Source organism: Chenopodium album, chromosome 17 (genome assembly GCF_948465745.1).
Source record: "Chenopodium album chromosome 17, dcCheAlbu1.1, whole genome shotgun sequence".
NCBI classification, from domain to species: domain Eukaryota; kingdom Viridiplantae; phylum Streptophyta; class Magnoliopsida; order Caryophyllales; family Amaranthaceae; genus Chenopodium; species Chenopodium album.
The window spans coordinates 46,599,793-46,622,895 of NC_137850.1; the positions used below are offsets into that span (position 1 = coordinate 46,599,793).

General features: G+C 34.9%; 2 protein-coding genes and 1 pseudogene across 4 annotated transcripts; all 3 read right to left on the reverse strand.

The window, feature by feature from the left end:
* Positions 1 to 1,394: 1,394 nt before the first annotated feature.
* LOC145588246 (tRNA(His) guanylyltransferase 1-like) lies at positions 1,395 to 7,226 on the reverse strand (annotated as a pseudogene). Its single transcript, XR_014101565.1, has 13 exons — positions 7,011 to 7,226; positions 5,969 to 6,100; positions 5,832 to 5,876; positions 5,506 to 5,676; positions 5,299 to 5,384; positions 4,380 to 4,487; positions 3,288 to 3,536; positions 2,873 to 3,004; positions 2,736 to 2,780; positions 2,440 to 2,609; positions 2,186 to 2,271; positions 1,954 to 2,058; positions 1,395 to 1,736 (listed from the first exon to the last, which is right to left on the reverse strand). The product of XR_014101565.1 is annotated as a tRNA(His) guanylyltransferase 1-like (transcript).
* A 1,728-nt stretch (positions 7,227 to 8,954) lies between these two features.
* Positions 8,955 to 17,030, reverse strand: LOC145589935 (phosphatidylinositol 3,4,5-trisphosphate 3-phosphatase and protein-tyrosine-phosphatase PTEN2A-like). 2 transcript variants are annotated; one of them, XM_081646645.1, is made up of 13 exons: positions 16,759 to 17,030; positions 15,640 to 16,110; positions 15,082 to 15,183; positions 14,904 to 14,960; positions 13,716 to 13,781; positions 12,155 to 12,331; positions 11,939 to 12,025; positions 11,783 to 11,847; positions 11,624 to 11,700; positions 10,853 to 10,899; positions 10,611 to 10,741; positions 10,458 to 10,527; positions 8,955 to 9,828 (listed from the first exon to the last, which is right to left on the reverse strand). In XM_081646645.1, exons 2-13 carry the CDS (start codon positions 16,078 to 16,080, stop codon positions 9,271 to 9,273), a joined length of 1,878 nt encoding a protein of 625 aa, XP_081502771.1. In that variant the 5' UTR covers positions 16,081 to 16,110; positions 16,759 to 17,030; the 3' UTR covers positions 8,955 to 9,270. The 2 variants fall into 2 exon arrangements, with proteins under 2 accessions (XP_081502771.1, XP_081502772.1); XM_081646646.1 differs by having other exon boundaries at positions 15,640 to 16,113.
* A 1,805-nt stretch (positions 17,031 to 18,835) lies between these two features.
* LOC145589936 (cysteine proteinase mucunain-like) lies at positions 18,836 to 22,622 on the reverse strand. The gene is made up of 5 exons (XM_081646647.1): positions 22,083 to 22,622; positions 20,141 to 20,376; positions 19,870 to 20,010; positions 19,302 to 19,763; positions 18,836 to 19,194 (listed from the first exon to the last, which is right to left on the reverse strand). Exons 1-5 carry the CDS (start codon positions 22,576 to 22,578, stop codon positions 19,117 to 19,119), a joined length of 1,413 nt encoding a protein of 470 aa, XP_081502773.1. The 5' UTR covers positions 22,579 to 22,622; the 3' UTR covers positions 18,836 to 19,116.
* Positions 22,623 to 23,103: the final 481 nt, after the last annotated feature.

Sequence of the window (23,103 nt, forward strand, 5' to 3'; positions counted from 1 at the left end):
ATTTCATTATACAAAATTTCTTTCAAAAAAAAAATATATATACAAAATTGTCACAAAAATCTGATGTACATTATAAATGAACACTATATCCTTTTATGTATATGTCCATGTACATTATAAATAAACAATATGTTCTTTTACATGCCCATGTACATTAGTATATACCTGCATGTTCATTCCGCCTTTTTGTATTTTGGAGCGGATGCACCATGCGGATCGTGCATCCGCCTCCACGAACCAAGCTTTGCCCATTCTCTTCACCTTAAAAAAATAATATTAAGTAAAAATAATTTCATTTCAGTAAAAATAATTTCATTTCAATAAAATTAAGTTCAGTTCAATAAAATTAAGTTTTCTTAAAGAAGAATTATAACAGAAAATCAGTAAAAATAATTTCAGTTCAGCAAAAATAATTTCATTTCAGTAAAATTAATTTAAGTTCGGTAAAAATAATTTAAGTTCAGCAAATATAATTTTGTTTCAGTAAAAATAATTTCAGTTCAGCAAAAATAAGGTGAAGAGAACGTGAGCGTGTTTTCAAAAAAAAAAAAAAAAAAAAAAAAGTACTCCGTATAACAAACTATACTACCTCTGTTTCTTATTATTTGCAACGAAGGGTTTATTTGTGGAATGGACTTTCTTTTTACCTTGTGTGACATAAAAAATTCATTTATTGCAAATATGGAGTAATAAGAAATAGAGGTGGTATAGATCTACTGTAATATTTAATACTTCATTTGCTTTTCTAGTTGATATGAAATTTATTTTTATGTTTTTATCGTATTTAACTATTTATAAATTACAAAAACTAATGAAATTAAATTTTATGAATAATGTTAAAGTCAAGACATATGACTATGAGTAATAAAAAGGCGATAGTACGAGATAGCATGTGTTTCATCTTTGGCATCTTTCTTTAATAAGCAAATGTGAAATTTCGGAAAGTTGAAGTTAGGAAGGCCTATCACTATTGAATTGCCAAAGGATGTTACACAAAGAAAAAAATGCATCAAGCTTATGAAATTCAAGTATGTTGGGTAATAACTTTTCATGCACACCTACACTTATTTTACATTTTGAAGTAACATTTTACGAAAGCCAACAAATCTAGGTTTTGAAGTAACCATCTACTCCCTAAGATTAATATCCTTGATTTTAACCCGACATTAATTACCTTTGTTCCTTTGGGCAAGTCCATCAGGTGATAGTAGCATCATTTCTTAGTGTAGTTCCAAATTGATTGTAGCTGAGATATAACTGTGATTATAGTTATTGTGACGTATTTCTGATGTAAAATCGTACTCATCTAGGTATATTTGCAAGTCATTTGTGTACGGATGAGCAAATACGGAGTACTTTTGCCCTCTCCAATTTAGGGTTGTGAAAAACAAATATGGAGTACATAAACAAAGTAACTTTTATAAACAAACCTAAATCAATTGCTCTCTTTTTTACAAACTCGATACTTATATCATGTTCAATTATTTCATAATTAGAAAAAGGGCATTGTTACATGACAAAATACGTAGTATTTCTAATCTGCTAGTTTACTAATCCTCCAATTGTCCTAATGTCCTCTTCGTAGCTCCAGTATTAGCACTCTCCAAAGGGAGTTTGTCACCAAGGATCCATGGGTGTGAATCCCAGAAATCGTCATCGATTATGTTACAGTGTTCCATCACAATTTTCTTTCTAGAATCTTCAGCATAATTTACCTCCATATGTGTCTTGTTTTCCTACACATAGAAACAATTGCCTTAGAGAACATTATCAGGGGTAGATCTTGTTTGCTAACTAAAATGACTTTCAACTTCACATAGATAATGATCAGACTCAATTTACAGCTTCACAGAAAATGATAAAGAAGAAAATGTGCGTGATTGATAAAAGTAAAGAAAAAAGTTACAACTTACATCACTCAAGGCAGACAACAAAAGAGAGGGAGAGCCATACCTTGTCCCGAAAAATACATGAACCTCGACGAAATATATCTGGTAATGATTTATAATCGATACCATTTCGAGCAAGCAAGTCATTCTTTTCTCGTGTTTGTGTTCCCTGCATATTACAAGATAAAATATGTTCAAATTACTTCAAAAGAATTAAGCCAAAAGAAATCAAACACTCCTATTACATTCAGAACATGAAACAAGCTGCCAGTTCTAGTAAGGAACAAATGATCTACCTTCAGATAATTTTGGGCTTCACGCTTGCTTTTTACAGAGTCTACCAGCATCCAGAAACAGGTATTATACTGGTTGTTTATATGACCTGAATTTGCAAAGATAAGCTAAATACATCATATTCTGTGATAACTGACCAAAAAAAAAAGAAAAGAAAAAGAAAAAGAGTACTAGATATTTCTAATTTATTACTTTTGAAGTAAATTAGATCTACACGCACAACGCATACAAGGCAGATAAAAGTGATGGTACTTACGATCAACTTGTCTCCAAGACAAATAGTCACGAAGAATCTCAGATGATGGGTAGCAAACAGCTCTACCATCAAATGAGGGGGGATACTTCAACTCTGTTTCTGGGAAAAACTCATTCCATTTACAGATGTACATTGTTGAAAAGAATGATACCATTGTGGACACTATTCCACTGTACAGATAAAAGAGCTCAAGCTTAATTATAATAAACCTTGAAGATTTCCTATGTTTTCATTATTTAACTAAATTTACACCAAAGTCCGCCAGATAAAAAGCCAATGGGTAGATGAAGACATACCTGGGTTGCCGTTCATAAAATTTGGATTCCTTTTTCAAAACAAAACTGCAAGTTGTTCATCAACAAAAGCAATTAGAATTTTTCGACTTCAAGCAATTAAAGAACTGTTGGTAGCAAGAAATCAACAACCAAATTACCTGAACTCATCACTGACACCATATGCAAAGGTTATATCCTGAAACTATTCCAAAAGAGCTGCAGCACATGAATTCATAAGCTTCAAAGCTTTTTCATCATTGGGCTTCTCAAATTTATGAATATCAGAGAACCTAACAAAAGCCAAACAAATTCAGTTGCAAGATTCATTTACAGCATCTCAGCTTTAAACCAGTCAACAGGCTAGATTCACCATACACCAGTTAAATTGAGATACATAAACTAATTCAGTAATTCGTCAGCAAGAAGATAAAATCATGTATGCATCGAAGCATTAGCCCATACTGATTATGATGAGACAATAGATCACAAGTACAACAATCATTTAATTCGCAGTCTGACATTCATATTGAGAGGGGGGGGGGGGGGGGAATCTTCATCACACAAGTCAATTACCTATGGAAATGGCAACCATCAATTCTGACCACTATCCAAGTGGACAACATCAATTTATCCTGAAATAGAAAGGAATTCTGGTCTAATTTTATGAATATCTACTTCAAATCTGCCTAATTCTGAAAGAAGAGAAGAGTGCTGATTCCAGAAGCTTTTGCCAGCTATATTATCTGAGTGAACTTCCATCATCTTTTTCCGAAGTCTCTTGATAGGATCACCATTTTCCTTGAACTTGACAACCTCTTCAATCTATATCAGTGGACAAAAATCACAAATTGGTATACTTGGAACCACTTACAAGGAGACTGAGAAAGATTACTGGCACTCCATAAAGAACGTATTTTTAATCAAATTAAAACTCTATTTACATTCTATTTGAAATTTTAAACTGTGACATGGAAAAACTTAAGCACTCTTTAACAGTACCTCTTATATGTAGTTTTTTTTTCCTTTAATTAGATTTCAGTGTTTTGGTTTTGTTAGATGCCATCATGCCAATGAGTGTTGACACAAGAAGTAAATTCTTCCACAGTGGATAAAAAATTTAATTATTTCCCCACAATTATAACAGTAACAAAGAGTCCTTTAGGGTTTTTTTGGGCTTAGTTAATTTGCCATTACCATTAACACCACTCACTCTTATTTCTGACAACATAAAGCTCCATATAATCACCCCCCACCCTCGGGGGGGGGGGGGGGGGGGGGGGGGAGGGGAGTTCATGTCACCAAAAGCTAGAACTTAAAAGGGGCTTATACAACCATTTTCTAAAAGAAGAAAAGGATAAATAAGACTCCTCCATCTGTGTTTATCTACCCTAAGTCAAACAAAAAATTGGTTCCAATAGAGCAGTTAGAAGTTGCTCATATACCCACTAGACAAACTTGCACAAATACAATGTTTTGGGCCCACTCACGCGATGCTATTTCAATAAGATGAGTTAATGTCAATAAAATGAGTTAAGAATTAGTCAATTAGAAAATACCAGTTGACCAAAGCTTGATGGATTTTGAAATTCATATCAATGCAAAAGAATAGAACTTTATTGAAGAAAAGGGGGAAAAAAAATCCAAAAAACAGTAGCAGATGTGCACCTGAGTCTTAAAAAGACAAGTTCCTTGTCTTAACATTGGATGAAGAGTCTTATAGTTAAAGCGAAATTCCTGGAAGAGAAGCTCATTTTTTTCCTGTTTTTGTGTTCCCTGTATTTACAGATATGACACAACATGAACATATACATCAACAAAAAGAGTGATCGGAAAAGAATATATGCAATGACTACTATGCAACACACATAAATCTAGCAATCTGAAAACTATCAACCTCCCACATAGCTCTAAGTCTCTGACAATGAAAGCAAGAGATAGATTATGAATGTAGAAAAAATTAGTAGTCACCCTCATTATCATTCCGATTATCAGAAAGTCAATAAATTTAAAATTTGGCAAACAGATATACATAAGAGGCGAAGATAATTGTAACATATGAGTATCAAGTGATAAAGTAAAGCAACAGTTAATAACTTCTGTACTACAGCATGGCGTAATTTCTAAGATATATCAACAGTGAAGATTAATAAGTAGTAAGGTTTCATCTCTATGATCTCATTACAGAATTATTTGGCTTAGCTTGCCAGAATTCAAGTAATACAAGTAACCATAAAAAATAAGCCTTTATTTAATAAAGATTCCCAAATAAATGCAACACCTTATTACCATGACCAATATAGATCGGGGCATTGTGCTACTGACATTGCTTGCAGTAGACTGGAGATTGAATATCTACATCCTCAAATTCTTAACCCACAAAAGAAATTACAACTTTACGAGTATCATAGGTGAACGATAACACTACTAAGGATAAATCAAACAGAATGGATAGATAGTAAAATACTAAACTCTACACGTTTTTACTATATGCGACAAATGCACCAAGCATTCATTAAATTCACACGTCTGTTATATCCTTTAACATGAAGACACCATATGCATACAAGAATTAATTTGGCAGCACCTTGAGACGTCCATGGGCTTTAGTTTCACTCTTTTCTCTTTCAAAGAGCTTCCAATAACATGTATCATATAAATTGTTGAGGTGACCTACGAAACAAAGAGAAAACATACATTGCGGTAACAGCACCCCATATAATAACAGTATTTATAGCTTCATAATGGAAACATCACAGCTTCAAAGCAATTAGCCATGAGGTAAATTATTTACAATCATTCTGCCTCCATGCAAGATAAGTTTGAAGAACCTCCAAAGTTGGACATTGAATGATTTGTGCATGAAATGAAGGTGCATAGAGCAAATTTCGGATGTGGAAAGAAGTCGTTCCATTTTATGGTATACACAGAAGTGAAGAATGACACAAGTAGGGACAATATCTTACTGCAAAAGAGATGTTTGAAGATTTTAAGAATTTTCTACTGAGAAATAAAAAAGAATATGAAAATCATGTCCAAACAGCAACTAATAACATGTATGTCAACATGGAAATTTGTGAACCCAGGTACTAACATCTGAATGTAGATTCAACCACAAACCTTCCACGTCTCTGGTAAAATTTGGACTCCTTTTTCAATATAAAACTGCAAAGGGCAACAGCAACAACCAGTTGATAAACATCAAATTCAACAATTCAAATTATAGCAAGTAAGTAGTAACTGAGAGTTATAGGTACCTAAATTCATCACTATATCCATACGAAAATATTATGTCAGCGTATTCCTCCATGACAGCAGCAGCTCATGAAATCATCAAGTCCAAGGCTTTTCTATCACGAGGCTTCTCAAATTTATGAACTCCAGAGAACCTGTCATATCAAGTTCAACCAGGTACGAGAAACAAACTTAGCAACAACAAAGCAGAAAAGGAAAAAAGAAAGGAAAAAAAAAAAGTTTTAGAAAGGTAGTTAAGAAAACAAGCATTCAACATTTCATCACATAGACAGTATGAAAATAACCTTCGTATTGTGACAATTAATATAAGTTTCAACCACTTGAGAAAATTCATCAACTTATTTAGGAGTTATCCAAACTCTAAATAGAAGTAATTCCTCCAGCACATAAGCTTCAATCAGCTCCAAAGTTTTCTGGTGAACCAGTAGTATGGGTCGTGAAGAAATTAATAAATGTTTTTTAATGAAGGGAGTTGAAGCTTGTAGAGCATAAACTAGACCCCGTCAGAACCGTTGAGAGAAATGGTAACTAAATTCAATATGCTTCTTAAATGTTGCATGAGAATATGAGATGAAAATAAATGGAAGAAAAGAGAGTAAATTCGGAAAATTATATAAGTGTAGCATTATTTACATTATTCTATCTATATTATGAAACAAAGGGGGAAAAAAAAACTAACAACAATAGGCCTCCATTTCAATCATCAATTATGGGGCAACTGTAAGAGATCATATAAAACACCAAACAGAGAGAGTATATGATAGTATGTAAGCTAACATTAATGTCCCGTGAATACTCTAGCCAAAATCTAACAGAGGAATGAGTGTAAATACTAAAATGATTATCAACAACAACAAAGCCTTAGTCCCAAAATGATTTGGGGTCGGCTAACATGAATCATCATAAACAGATAAATAAGTGGCTATTATAATCAAGCAAACGAGGGTATATACTCGAATAAGTGGCTAATATAATCAAGATACAGGAATCATCTAGGTAGAAGTGTTAAAGACCATCTTCAAAGCAAGGAATAAAGAGATTTACCTTTGAAAATTCCGGCCATCAATGACAACAACAATCAGAGTGGGCAGCATAATTTTGTCTTGAATTTCAAAGCACTTAACATACTCATATTTGCTGTTTTCCATGGAACAGGAACGGCGCTAGAGTGCGGAAGAGAAAGGTCAAGATCTTTCCCTAGAATACTGATACCATGAAAGAAGTTAATTCCTTGAATAATATGAGCCTATCAATAGCCAATATATACATAAACTCAGCGTATACTAAGGCTGTAAAGTAGGACCTAACTTCCTACAAATATGGGAAGATTATATACAATCAAATACAATAAGCGTAATTAACTAATATACACTAACAGAATATATTGATGCTTATCAATATATTCTAACAATAAAAATGCAGCTAAAATAAATAAATTTGATATTCAACTATGGTCCAACAAAAATTAATTAATTAAAATACTATAAACAACAATTGCAAAAAACAATGTAAAAATTTCAAGGGTAAAACCGCTAACACCATTTTTGTTATTTCCTTACATGTTTCACATTTCAGATGAACCCAAAAACAGAAATCCAATTCAAAGAGAGAAAAGAGGGCTAACCGCACAAAATGGAGATGAAGTGCGCCTGCTGTAACCGGAGTTTCTGCTTTTAACTGTACGCCGGTCGCCAACTCGCCGGGAAAGAGGGGTGGGGGGGGAGGGTTTTGTCAAAGTGTAAAAATTCACTAATTCAGGGGAATGTTGTATGAGAAAAGAGAGAGCCCCGTATAAATGATACAGGGTAAAATTAGACTGGCAAACAGGTCATTCGAGTCGGGTTAATTCAGGTCGGGTTAAGGGTCAACAAATATTTGGGTCGGGTCGGGTCGATTTGGATTTCGGGTCAGCACTTCAGGTCAAGTTTGGATCGGGTCAATTTTTAGGATCAATTTCAGGTCGGCTCTATTTGGATCAAGTTTGTGTTGGGTCACCAAAATAAATTCACTTAAAAAAATAGTTGGAAAAATAAAGTAAAGTTAAAAAATATAAAAAAAATCGTGAGTACCTATTACTTAGGAAAGAAAGAAGCCCTAAACTAAGTAATTCACCATTTCACCATATTCACTTTAGGATTCAGGTTAATTCGGGTCGGGTCGATTCGGGTCAATTAATTCGAGTTAAAATCGGGTCGGGTCACTTCGGATTTCGGGTCGGGTCGGGTCACTTCAGGTAATGTTCGGGTCAACTCTATTTCGGGTTGGGTTAGTCTGGGTTCGGGTCATTTTTGGGTCAATGGTTTCGGGTCAACTTTCGGGTTGTGAGTCAGGTCAATTGGGTCGGGTCAGGATTGCCAGGTCTAGGTAAAATGAAGTTGTGCCCAGTTATTTGTTCATCTGGGGTATAATCGTTTTTTCAAGTTTCAAGTATCAGTGGAGGGGTTTACGTGTCTTTATATATACTAGTTGAGGGGTATATGTGTACCAAAAATACTAAATAAATAACACTTTTTCAATATATTTACAGAAATGACACTAGATTAACAAAAATTCACTTATCATGCTTAAATACGGAGTAAAAAATAAACTCCCTCTATAAGTGCATAAAGTTTTTATACAAGTAAAATAAAATAAGTACTTAGGTTTTTTATTTACTACTCCGTACTTATTTATTTTTGTATGAATACTGAGCAGGCTTCAACTCCGACTCTATGTGAGATGTCACCATAGTTTAGCGTAAAAGAAATATCACATTAACTACGTATTTATTTTTGCATAAAGGGGTCACATTAACATTATAACCGTAGTTAATGTGACATTTCTTGTACACTAAACTTTCCTTAAGTGTTGTGGTATTAATTGGAAGTATTTCACTTTGACTGTTATTTGCTACTGATTTTGACTTCGTTTTGCTGATGCTGTAAATGCATTCAGTTATTAACCACTCATTCTTCCAACTACTAGTACAAGAGAAAGGGAATAAAAGGATGTCGTTAAAAAATTGTTTGATTTGTACCAAAGTAAAAATCATTGTGTACAAAGCCAGAGATTACAAACGAACATGAAAAAAAAAAAGAAAGAAAGAAAGTAAAAAACAAACAAACAAACAAACTACAACACAAATCATTATCCACAGTTCACAATGGATGAGCCACAAAAACAAATTGATGACATTCCAAAGTAACATGAACATAAAATGAATAGGCAGAATCTTCCTTAACAAAGAAGTGCTTTTGCTATGGTATGGAAACTTTTTATGTACAGATTGCTGAATTGAAGAAATCGAGCAACAAACCCAAATGGCTCAGTCGCTTTCATAGTCTTCATCATCACCAAAGGAAAAGACAGAAGCATCGGCTGCCATTGCCTTGAAATCACTAACCCCTTCAGAGTTGGGAGCTGAGAGGGCAGCTCCAGTTCCAACAGCCTCACTTTTAGTCTCTTTTACTGAATGGCCCTCTGTCGATCCTCCTTTACTAAGCGATACTTTTTCAACTTTTTGTGTCAAACCGTCCACCTTCTGATCTGAAGCAGACTTAGTTTCAGCAGGAGGGGCAGTTGACTTTTTTGTATCTGCTGAAGAAGCTGCTTGAGCTTTTCTACTCCTTGATGAGCCTGATCCATCGGCCTCATCATCTGAAAACACATCATCTTTGTCTTGTTGTTCACTTTGAGCTTGACCTTGAGAATCTTTGCTAGCTTCTGAAGCAGACGAGACCTCATTTACTTGTTCAGAAGGGGGGCCAGTCTGGTCACTGGGTTTCTGGACCACAGGTTCAGGCTGAGGTGTTGGAGATGGAGGAGTGCCATCATAGTCTACAAGAACAACCTCAACTTGGAAACCAGGGGAAGGCAGCTTCCGCTGGACAAGCCCAAAAAATACATACAACATCAGCATTTAAAAAAGGATTTAATTTGTCAGCTAAAGACCAATCGGTACCACTAAAAGTATTGATTTTGAGAATTTCTAAGTCATAGGATATCAGTTGCATAAAGAACTTCAAATTAGCTACACTTCTATTAATTCTATTACTCTGTAACATGTTAAATTCGGAAACTAATAACAATAAAATAGAAACTACTTTTATAGATATCATATTTTTAAAGTTTTCAAAATTACTGAAAACTGAAAACAAAAAACAATAACTAAGGGCTTGTTTGGCATCATTTTTGGTTTTGAGTTTTCTGTTTTTTTGAAAACTAAAAACCAAAAACAGGAAACAAGAAAAAGGTGTTTCCACTTTTCTGTTGTCAGTTTTCAAAATTATTATGAGTTTAATAAGCTTAATAATTTTTGATTCATTATGGGACATATATAATATACTTTTAAAAAACAAAAAACCAAAAAACAGAAAACTACAGTGATGCCAAACGAACCCTAAGAAATCCAGGTAATTCGCAAACAGAACAAATCAGACTTTTCGAAGAAGTGTTCAATAAAAAAAAGTGGAGCTTACAAATAAATTAAACCTCTGAAAGGTCGGTGCTTACCTTGTCAAATCCATCCATATCACTGGTGTTTAAGATCTTTCTATTTTCTATCATTGTCGTGTTTAGCCAACTGTCAGACACACGTAAATTATAAACAATGACACCAATAAAGAGCACATAATATAAGGGTTTAGACATAGTAAGGTTCCATACAAATAGAAATCTCCTTGTCGATCATGAAAGAGGACTTTAAAGTCACCACACAACTCTGTTAGTCCAGGCTCTCCTGGCAAAGCAAACACCATAATTCCTTTCTTTGGTGCAGTAAACCAGAAATCCTCTGTCTGCCAAGAAAATGGTACTACTTAACAAAATTCCAGCTCAAATCTAAAGTCAAATGACACGAACATATAACAGTGTCAATTCTAATGATATCAACTTATCAAGCAACTTACGGACAGATCCTTCGTTCTTGGATGTTTCTTCGTAGAAAAAAGAACACCTGTCCCCATTAATGTAGAACAATTAATATAATAAACTGTTATGTAAGTTTCCAAGGAGGGGAGGGGAGGGGAGGGGAGGGGACAACTGTACAAGAATCACTCCAAAGTTAACACAGAGGATGAGTTCAAACACTCAAAATAGTGATGATTCAAACCACAGTCAAGGTGAAATATAAATCGTAATATTTCATAAAAGATAGGAATACAATGTACTCTGTAACAAGGCAATCTAAGACATTGCTCTAGAATTCAAAATGTTTTGCAAAGTGACAAGGTAACTCGTTTTTTTTTACGTTAAAAAATTTACTGAAAGATCCAAATAATCTAGAGTTAGCTGCCACTTCAAAAATATAAGAATATCATTTTGTTGAATATTGGAGAAAAGCTCAACAATGGAAACAATGACCAAAAGTCCCCATAACCAACATGGCTTTCACCATTTGTGCGGATAGGGAACTTATGTCATTTACTAGCTGCACATGTTCACATTAATTTCAATTGCACCAAATGCAAAATTTTGACCACTGAATAACAAGGAAAACTAGAAGTGACCCCATAAAAATATTCTTTTGATAATACACCGTAGCTGTTTTTACAAGATGTCAGTTGTTATCATAAAATTAAAGCACAATGCAGATAATAGATATTTTTAATTGTATAGTCTTGTAGATTTTTTTAACATTCAGAGCATATTATTCAAGACAATAAACACATGCAAAATACCATTGTGGTCTGAGACAGTTACATGGGGTCTGATCCAATAAGGACACCTGTGAAGTCGAAACCCCCTAAGCATGCACCTGGAAGTAGGATATATACCAAATTAAGTAAAAAGAAACAGTTTAGAAATTATTGACAAACATCGAATACAAAGTGTCATACCTACGCCCAGGCTGAATCTCCCCATTGAAGTATGTTAATGTTCGTTCAAAATACTTGACATACCTCTGTAAAATATTAATGAAAAATAAATTATAAAATGCTACAAGACAAGACAATTTGGCAAGAGGAGCATAAGTCGATTGAGTAAGAACTGACAATCTGACTTGGCAGAACAAGAGCCTTTCCGTCAAAACATCTTTTTTGATTATAGTAATCAATTGACTCCTCAGCAGTTGGGAAAAACTGTAGAGGTTAAACAGATCTTGGTTAGTCTTGTAATCCACAAATAAAAGCCAGAAGTTCAGGGCAATGGAACAAAACTGGTTGGACCCTTAATGAGTCCCAGAGGTTAATCAAGTGTCACCTACTCACCTTCAAGTACACAAGAAGACTGCAAATCATTAAACCAGTCCGAGCCATTCCCGCCTTACAATGCACAACCACAACATTCTCAATGTCCTCCTTCAACCAAGCGTAAGCACTTTGACAAAAGGATTTAATGAGTTGGATTGGTGGGCAATTGTGGTCATCAAATGGGCAACTAGCAACCTGTCCATAACAAAACTCGATATATTCAGAAGAGTGAGAAGATGCACAGTAGAAAACAGTTAATGTCACTGTGTCAGCAGCTTGAAACACTCTCAGACTTTATTCAACTTTACAAAGCAAAGAGCATTTATCGTAAATATTAATCATCAATTTTTGAAAAGTTTAGAGCCTAGCAAGTGTGTTAACAGAACATGTACAGCCAAAATCAATTTAAACAAGCAAATTCTTTTTGAGGCTATAGTGAGTCCAAAATGCCAAATCAACATTACACTAAGGGGCCGTTTGGCTGGGGGTAATCAGGAAAGGGAATCGGAATCAACTGGCTCGATTCCCTTTGTTGATGTTTGTTTACCACTTTTAATCATTCCCTTTACCCTCCCCAAATCCTTCCAACTTCATTCCCCACCCCCCCTAAGACTTTCCCATTCCCTTTCCCTACCCACCTTCACACCACCACATCACCACCGGAAAACCATCCCAGACCACCGCCGCCCCTCCCCGACCACCGCCCTCCCCTCCCCCGAGCCTCGCCGACCTCCCCTCCCCCGAAAAAACCTCCCCGAGCCCTGTAAAACCCTAGCCCCGACCTCCCTTGACCCCGAAAACCGCCGCCAGCCTCCCACCACCCTCGAATCCCACCACCGCTAGGGTTTCGAGGGTGGTGGGAGGCTGGGCGGCGGTTTTCAAGGGAGGTCGGGGCTAGGGTTTTGCGGGGCTAGGGGAGGTTTTTGGGGGGAGGGGAGGTCGTGGCTCACACAGCTAGTGGTGGCGAGGGGAGGGGAAGGGCGGCGAGGGGAGGGGGAGAGCCGGCGAGGGGCAGGGGAAGGCCGACGAGGAGTTTGGTGGCTGAGAAAGATGAAATGTGTGGTGGTGTGGTGGTGGTGGTGTGGTGGTGTAGTGGTGGGATTGATTCCCTTTGTTTTAAAAACAAACAACAAAGCAAAAAAAGGGTATTTTCATTCCATTCTTCTCCTTTCCCTTTGTTCATTCCATTCCGATTCCCTCATGCGAACCAAACGGCCCCTAAAAGTTCTAGTATAGGAAGAGCCCAGCTAAGCTGCTGTTAGTAATTCTTCTTAAGTTGGGCCCCAATAAACATTCCTTTCTCTTTTGAATTAATTCATACAGCATCAATGAGAAGAAAGGGAAAATAATGACAACATGCTCAATAAGCTGGAACTTCCAGTAAAGTGATTAATTCAAAGAAACTCAAAGAAATATAGCTCAAGAAAAGCCATGAGAAATTCATAAACCAGGATCTGAATCAATAGTACAAAGTAAAAAGCTATTACATTAAGCTAATAGATGCTTTTTCATTGAGAAAAAAGGGTATTCTCAATGACAAAATAGGAGAATAAACATGAATAGGCTTATAACAGCATACCTTTCCTTCAAAAAGAGAGGCATCATACAATCTCTCAGAACAAAGATTGTAAACTTTGTACTTATCCTGCAAAGTAAAAGGTCAATTCAACATCAGTCAGATAACAAGATTTAAGATTTCACAGAGATACAGAAGACCATTTAAAATCTTGAGCTTTACCCCTTGATTCTACATGCCAAGAACTACGGTGACCACTTTATACAAATTTCTAATCTCATTTATAGTAGATTTGGAGGTTCCAACAAAACAGATATACCCATCCCTAAAAAATCACAATGGAATATAATAACGATAAGAAAGGATAGGGAGGGGGAAAAAAAGAGTAGTCCAAGAGAATGAGGTTTTCACTATTTCACGAGGGTTCTGGATAAAACGCTAAGAGGCTAAGGTGTTTAATTACGAAAAATCAATAGTCAGACTACAAGCCTATCTCACCCCATGAAAAAGAGTTCCACATCAAAGTACTTAGTTGTTTGGTTATACGAATCAACTGCAACTGCAACAGCCAGGAAGTGGAAGACTGGAAACAATCAAAAAAACTATTTGGTCGACTTCAAAAAAATGAGCTTCTTGAGGGAAGTCCCAGTTACCTAAGGAAAATAGGTAAAAGAAAAAAAAAAAAATCCTCCATTTTGTTGACGGCAGAACTTTTCGTGGATTTTCAGTTTTTATAAGCTCTACATCCGTTTTTACTTCCTTGGACTACTATTTCTGGTGTAATAAAAAAGGCAATTAATAACTTGTTAAGTCTTAAAGAAAATTTGAAATACAAACACATACTACGTACATTTTATTTTGAAACTGGGAAGTGGCAATCCCCAAAAATTGATCCAGCAAATATTCACTCCCTAAATTAACAGATCAAATAATGGTTCTGCATTTTGGACACACATGATCATGCAGTACAATTCTACAGAACTCCCTAGATCACAGTATTGGATTCCAGCACATCTGATATACATTGTATATTAGACAAGTGCATTTAATAAAAGGCCATGATTAAGACCATATGCAGAAGTGATAATATAAGCAATTAAGCAGCAATATAAACAAAGGCCTGATAGATAAATAGAACCACACAGCACTGCCTCAGGGAAGGGCATACAGGGTAGCATATTACATAAAGAGATAGATCTTTGCCATTTTGGATAAACTTAAATTTAGACATGACAAAAATTATCCATTTACCTTATGATGGCTATCTAAGAAACTGATCACTTCTTCCATATGATTACGATACAAACCCTGCATCACATTTCAATACAATATTTAGAAGGGGAAAAAAAAAGAAGAAGAAGAAAAGTAGGTGACTACACAGTACACAGAAAAGAGTACATGGAAGCTGCGGTGTCGTAAAGTCAAATACCTCTACATAGCCAAAAAAGCCTGAACTCATATCACCAGCTGGGAATCCCATAGCGATAATGTTCTCAGTTATATAAGTCATATCCAAATCATATCCATCTTCCTGCAAAACGCTAACATGATCAGAATGACCTATATTATACTTAAATAATAAATCATCAAATTCTTTCTTCCCCATCCCCCCTTTCACCCGATGCACGTGCAGAGTGAAAATTATAGCCTATATTATGGTTGATATGACCTCTTATTTGATCTCATGGAACAGGGGGACACAGAACATCAGGTTTCCCATAAACAATTGGTCACAAGTAACTATTAAAATGATTTCATAATCTTTTATTTAATCTACCAATACAGGAAAAAATGTAATTAAGTCTCATCATCAATTTATCAAACAGGTCGAGATATTTCCTATCTGGCTTTTACTGTTGCAATACATTGATTAAGTGAACATGTGCAAAACTTTTACTGTTTAATAAATCTAATATTTTGATTCATAGAGAAATTTACGATTTGAAGCAATGCAAATAGATAAAACTTTAAAACGAGGTAACGTCACCTGGTATCTTCGTTTGTTTTGAGAAACAACATGCCGAGCCTTGACCGATACTGCCCTTACAGCATTTTTCGATGTGTCAACCAATCCTTTGGTGAAAGTTCCAATAAAATTTGACTGAGAAGATCCTGCATCAGAGCCATCTTCAGGAGCAGCATCTCTTGGGGACAAACGAGCCGTTATTCCACTGGTAAACCGAGCAAAGGCCGACTTTGGAGAGTTCTCAGCAGGCAACTCAACTTGTCCTCCTGCTGATGACTGTGGAATTTTCAAGTTTTTCGCCCATGAAGCTATCCCCGAGACCGGTTGCTTGGACGACGCATCATCACTTTCTGCATTATTCACAGCGGCATCCCCAGGAGGAGTAGGCTGTACAACTGCAGCTCCAACAGGAGGAGCGATTGACGAATCCACAGACCCAACATCCGTTTCGACACCACTCATTTCGGATTCAGCATTCAACAATTCCAAACACTGCTGCAAATGAAACAGTGATCAAATAACACCGAACTAGTCAGAAACATCTTCATCTCACCTACTAATTTAAGTAAATTCAACTACCAAAGTAAACTTATCTAGTTATTTATCATCATTACAATAACAAATTAACAAGATAAAATTCAAACTCTTACAATAATTAGAACTCAATCCCATCACTAATTTTTATCTATTCATTTCATCATATCAACAAAAATGAATCAACATTTCAACATACTACCTCCATTTCATATTATTTGCAACGATTTGACATAAGGTAGAGACAAAAAATGTCTAATCGTTGCAAATAATATGATACGGAGGTAGTAGTTACAATTCTAATAGATAAAAAAATGCATACAATCAGCAAAACCTAATTTCAAATTTAAAACTTAGCTCAAAATAAAAAGCAAAAAGAATTGAATATTTCTCAAATAAACAGAACAATAATTAACACACATAAAAAGCTAAAAAACTAAATTTCGATTGGAATTGAAGCGACAATAAAGAGGAAATCAAATAGAAACGAAAATTGCAGCAATAATTAAAAATAATAGTAGTAATTGCAATCAGATAACACTAAGAAATTCAATCAAAAATCCTTGATTTATTTCAGATCTGTTGAAGAACAGAAATAATACACACCTAGAAAATTCGAAGGTAATTTGCAGACGAATTGAAGATTAATGGAGTAGTTCGATTCTGAGAGGAGAGAGAAAGTATGTTCGATTTTTGGGGTGATCACGAGATGATGAATGAGAGAAATGAGTTGATTGTGGAAAAGGTCACGTGCTTCATGTGTCGGACGTTTTCTGAACCGTTGATTAATTTTGATCTTTGCTAAAAATATGTAAACGGTTATGATGGGTTTGACTATTTGGGGAATTGAGTTGCCTGCGAAGTACTGTATCACTCCCTTTGGCGAGACTGGCCTTATAAAGTTATGGCATTGTTATGTCTTTATGAGATCGACAAAGATGCATTTCCAATGAAATTAGTTTGATAGGAATTATTATAAAATTAAGTAATTGTAAGAATTACTCGATGAATTATCAAGGAAGGTGGTACCACTAATCCACTGTAAATCATTGGATAGCATAGGGGGTGTTTGACAATTGGCTTTTTGTTTACCTTTTGGCTTTTTAGTTTGGTTAAACAGCCAGAAAATATGTTTGGTAGTTGGCTTTTAAGCTAGCTTTTCCGCCAAAAACTAATAAAAGTAGGTTTTTCTATTGGTTTTTGGTTTGTTGGCCCACTTTATCACTAATAAACAGCTAACAACCATTAATAATTTTATCAAACACTTTTGAAAACAGTCGGCTTAAACAATAACTTAAAAAGCCAACTCATATAGCTAATACTTCCAATTAGTCAAACAAGTCAAGCAAACAAGCCAACAGCCAACCGTCGATTGCCAAACAACCCCATATAATCTAACTACTCCATATATAATAATTAATTTAAATAATTACTCAATTCATTCATTTAATCATACTTAAAACATTTTTAAGTAAGTTTTCCTCATTGATTTTCTATATAATCCCGTTCACTTCACCTTATTTTTGCTGAATTAAAATTATTTTTACTGAATTGAAATAGTTTTGTTGAACTGAAATTAATTTTACTAAACTTAAATAATTTTTACTGATTTTCTATTATTTTCTTCTTTAAGTTTAAAGATTTTTACTAAACTGAAATTATTTTTACTGAATATTGTTTTTTTAAGGTGAAGTGAACCGGGTCTTAAGGGTCTTATGTTTGTCTTATTTTCACTTATTTCAAATCTCACAAGTTTAGATATGATAATTTAGAAAAAATAAGTTTTTAATAAGGGTTACTCGAGTACAAATTACTAAGGGTGAGCAAACTGAGTACCCGGTCAAAATTTTAGGATCCGAACCCGGAATTTGTTAGGACCGGGTCCTAAAATTTGGAACCGGCATTGAAACCGATACAACCGGGTCCTAAAATTTCAAAATAAAATAAAGCATAAAACCAATAAGATTACTTATTAAAAAAAAAAAAAAAATAATAATAATAATAATAATAATAATAATAATAAAATAAAATTAAAAAAAAAAAGGAAAAACTTGTAGAGCAGCTTAAATGAAATAAATTTGGCTTTTCAATTTTTCATGCAAAACACATCATATATGTATTGAGTGGTGGTGTTGTTACCCCCTCTGACCCTCTGTTTTTAAAAAAGAAATTTTTATGTAGTATCACAAAAGAAAAAAAATTGACAACACACACCTAAACAGAAGATAGAAATATGGAGTATCAATTACAAAATAATTACAAAGAGAGTTTCAAAAATTAATGGTAGTGGGCAATTGCCTCTAACGTTTAGTTGGGTGTATCTCAAAGTGGATCATGAGAATTTCAAATTAATGATCAATTCAGGAATCACATATTGGTTTCTAATCAATATAACCAGTACATGAACCAACAATCCTAACCTACTACTCCCTCATGAGCCATAAACTCATGATCACAGTGCTCTTTCAAATTGTTTATCGGTAAGACGGTAACCAAATGCATCATGTATACGGCGCAACTACTCCCAAATCACAATCATACTACGGTACCACGCCAACCATGGTCAACCACTTGCATCAAGCATAAGATACACCAATATTATTTCAGCAGTTCTAATCCCAAACCACGATTAAATTTGTCAGACATGCATATGAAAATGCAGAGATTTAATAAGCAACCATAATGAAGTAAAGGTAGCATAAACTATTTACATAACCAATGATTCCTTAAAGCCAATGTGCATTGTGTCATGTCTTGACATAGTAGTAACTTCGTTGCCATTAAAGAGCATTAGTACAATTTTTAAATAATACTTCGTATTTACAAAACCACCATGCTGAAAGAAACAATGCATGGTGAACAATGGAATTCCTGAATGCAACCTAAGCAACCCTAATTCTTCCGTATTCCGCAGTTGCCAGGTTCAGAAATCCTTTGAAGTTGCAAGCTTGCAATGTCAAATGCTTAAAAAATGCCGAACTTTGCATGGAGCTTTGCAGGAGTACGCTTCATTGCTTTAACGCTCAATGGGCTGTTCTTGCTCTGTTAGGCAAAAGAAAAAGATATCAGCTCTATAGCTTTAACTAGACAGAAGGGGTAATGATTACTAAATAATACAAGTATGAAAGTAGTTGTAAAAGTGTGCTTACCACATTGCAAGTACCCTGCCTAGCGTTGCAGACGGGGTAGTCATGAGGGCAGCAGCTAGAGTGGTCAGCACAGCAGACAGCAGCCTCCAATGGGCAGCAACCCCAAGCGAAGCAGTAAGGGCCATATTCGTAGACACAGCAGCAGGTGGTTGCAGAAGGGCATGAGTAGTAAGTATCACAAGTTACATCCTCTGAAGGAGGAGAAGGGGGAGATGGAGGAGTAGGACCTGGGTTAGGGGGGTTCTCGCTGGTCTTGACTGGGTATGATGGCTCCACGGCAATACCACATTTACCAGTTTTCAAGTGCTCCACATTCCTCTCCATCCTTATGTATCCACCCTCTCCCCAATCAGCACCCCATGAATTCCTCACGATCCAGTAGTCCTTCCCATTGTCAGAGCCATAACCAACCGCCACAACACCATGATCCAGATCTGCTCCACATCTTCCGGTAAAAACACCCTGTATTTGATTTAAACATTGGTCATTCACATTTCTTCAGGAGCAGAACAATGAAAAAACAGTTCACTTCCAAGGAAAAAATGGGATAACAAGGGGAAATGCATACCGATTGATAAAACTGGAAGGAACTGCCACCAGCTTCAATGGCAACACTAACGGGTTGGTGAGCAACTGCCTTCTGCAATGCCTTTTCATCATTTTCAGGGACATCTTCATACCCATCAATTGTAACCACCTTGGCATTTTTCTGCAAGAAGGGAAGAAAAAAGAGAGAGTAGGTCAGTCAATATGTGTGACAATCTTGTATCAGATACATAGAAGGTATATTCAGACATTCAGTGTTCCTAATTCAATGCAAAGTATAAGACAGTACATACCCTGTACTGATCACATTTGCCGTCTGTTCCTTTGTAGGGATAATCTTCATCAGTATCAATGCCACCATTGTTAATGATGAATTCAAATGCATAGTCCATAAGTCCACCATCACATCCAGAATTGTAAGTTGTATCACAATCTACAAGTTCTTGCTCAGACAACGACAACAAATCCCCAGTAACAATCTGGTTAATTCCCTCCACAGCAGCAATTGTGGAGAATGCCCAACAACTCCCTTCATTTCATAGCAAGTAAAAAGGTTCAATACATAATAGTTTTACTTGATCAATCAAAAGATCAAAACCCAAATTTATCTTTCATTAATAAATAATACTTCTTACTACATTAATACTTGCTCGAACACATTGAGGGTAACTGGTTAACTAAGATTTAAACACCAAGTACTAGATAAGAATCATTCTCTTCAATATTTCAATAAGATTAGTACAGAAAACTGACCCTCAAAAATATCAATTATTTACATCAAATACAATCAGGGACCATACCTTTTACACAATTACAATTATTCACATCAAATAAATTCTCATGGACCATACCTTTTACACAATTAGAAAATTGTACATCTTATTGAACCTCCAACATATTTAAGTATCACTTATTCAAACACATCCACCTGCTACCTACAAGTCAATCATGCTCATCTTAACAACTATTCTAACATTTGCCAGACATAAAATAATTTTTTTTTTTCTTCCAGAAAAATCATATTCAAGCCACATAAGAAGCATATGCAAAATAGACAAGTATAGATACTTTAGACCACACTAAGGAAATTAGTGGGGCATCTAATTACATGGGCCATCCAAACGCCAAAAGTGGAAAAAGATAAGTTTATAGAATGAAAATTGTATTAAGGCACTTTTAGTGGGGCCAGTCTACTACAACAGGTTACAATTCACACTAGATAATTGTTATTACTCCATAAAAAATCATCATAATGGTCTTATACAAAATAATAAATTAATAACCCAATTTTATTTCTTGATCTACAATGATTAATGATTAGAGAGGAAAAGGACAAGTTGATAAACAAAACAAATATCAACAATATTAATGAAAAATATCACTCATAATATAAATTAGATAATATTATAAAGCATGAACAGAACCACTATCCTGATTTCTAGCAAAACAGTAATACAATAAAATTCAATTTCTTTCATTAAAAGATGAAATATTTTCCAGTTGTTGACTTCTTCTATCTACTTTAACTATTTCACGGATTGTTTCACCTTTTCCCTAATTTACAGGCTACATACACTGAACCTTTACACTATGATAATCTACATGATCAACACAAATCTAATCAGCCAAAAACTTATATACTACCTCCGTTTCATATTATGCAACGGAGGTAGTATAACAAGCCAATTTTTAAGTGATTTGGAATAATGGAACTTATTTTATCTTATAAGAGTATATAAAACGATTTCGTTGCATACAAGACCTACTAATAATTAAAAAAAAAAAAAAAAAAAAAAAAAAAAAAAAAAATCATCTTTATATCTCTCTGTTTAACTTTAATAATGGAAAATAGTTAAATAGTGGTAGATATCAGCACGATAAAAGCATCTTATTTAGTTGAAATTACACAAAATTCCACCCAATTAAACGCAACCACTTGCTCATATACAAACAAACAACAGTCCAATCCGCTTTTTCTGCAAAAAATTCATCCTATTACCATAAATTCTTAATTTTTCCACTAACCCTACCCAAATTAATCATTATTCAAATCTAATCTAACATACGGAGTATAAATATAAAAATTGGAAAAAATTACCATAAATAAGTTAAAATCTGAAACAATTAAACATTAACTAAACACTGTAATTCATCTAATAAAGTAAGATACGCATAATCAACCATCAAAGAACAAAAATATTCGAAAATAGAAGGAGAAGGAAGAAGTGAAATTACCGCATTGCCCTTGATCTTTGACCTTAGCAACGGCGCCTTTCTCTCTCCAGTCAACGGACTCCGGCAACTGATCACCTTCCTTAAGCAAATACCGATCACTCTTAACCTTCGATTTCAACATCGAAGAACTCTCACTCTTCTTCTTCCCCAAAAACCTAGATCGAAACTCATCGTTCGTCAAATCAGCGAACTTATTAAGCCCTAATTTAAACGAATTCGAATCATCGGAATTATGTTGATCGATGAACTTCAAATTATCCTTAAAGATCTTGAATCTCTTCTCCTTTTCACCCAAAGCGTTGTAATTCTTGTGGTGTTGAACAAGCCATGATTCGTAGATGTTCATGACTTCGTCATCGGAGCGTTCAGAGGAAGAAGGGAGGAGGTTGTGGGATTGATCGTAGGAGATGATGGACATTTCGACGGCGGAGGAGACGGCGAGGAGAGAGAAAAGGAGGAGGAGAGAGAAGGAAGCCATTGATGAAGAAGACGCCATTTTTGAGGAGGAGAGAGAAAGTGGAAGGATGAATTTGTGAGAGGAAAAGGGGGAAGAGGGGATGGGGTTATATAGAAAGGAGGTGGGGTTGGTTGAGTATGGGATGACAACTACTAATCAATTGTAGACAATTGTAATTTGTGGGAGGTGACAAAAGGATAAAATTGGTAAACTATGAAATTAAAAAATAATACGGGATATTTAATTAATAATTAAAGGAAAAAAAAAAAGGTAATGTTATATATAGCCCTTACTCCTTTATGGCTGCATATAAGCATTTAATATCCTTTATTTTTTAGTATTAAGTTGGAATTTATCGACAATTTACAAGTAAATCAGTGTAATAAATATTTATTTATTGTCTGTTTTTTTCACTTTTACCTTTTTAAATATATTTTTCCTTGTTTTTGGTATTTTAAAAATATTTGGTTTTTGATGACAAGGTAGTGTGTCATTGACAAACTTTGATAATTGTGATTATTAGAATATTTAATTAGGGGTTGATTTTTAAAAATTGGATAGAAT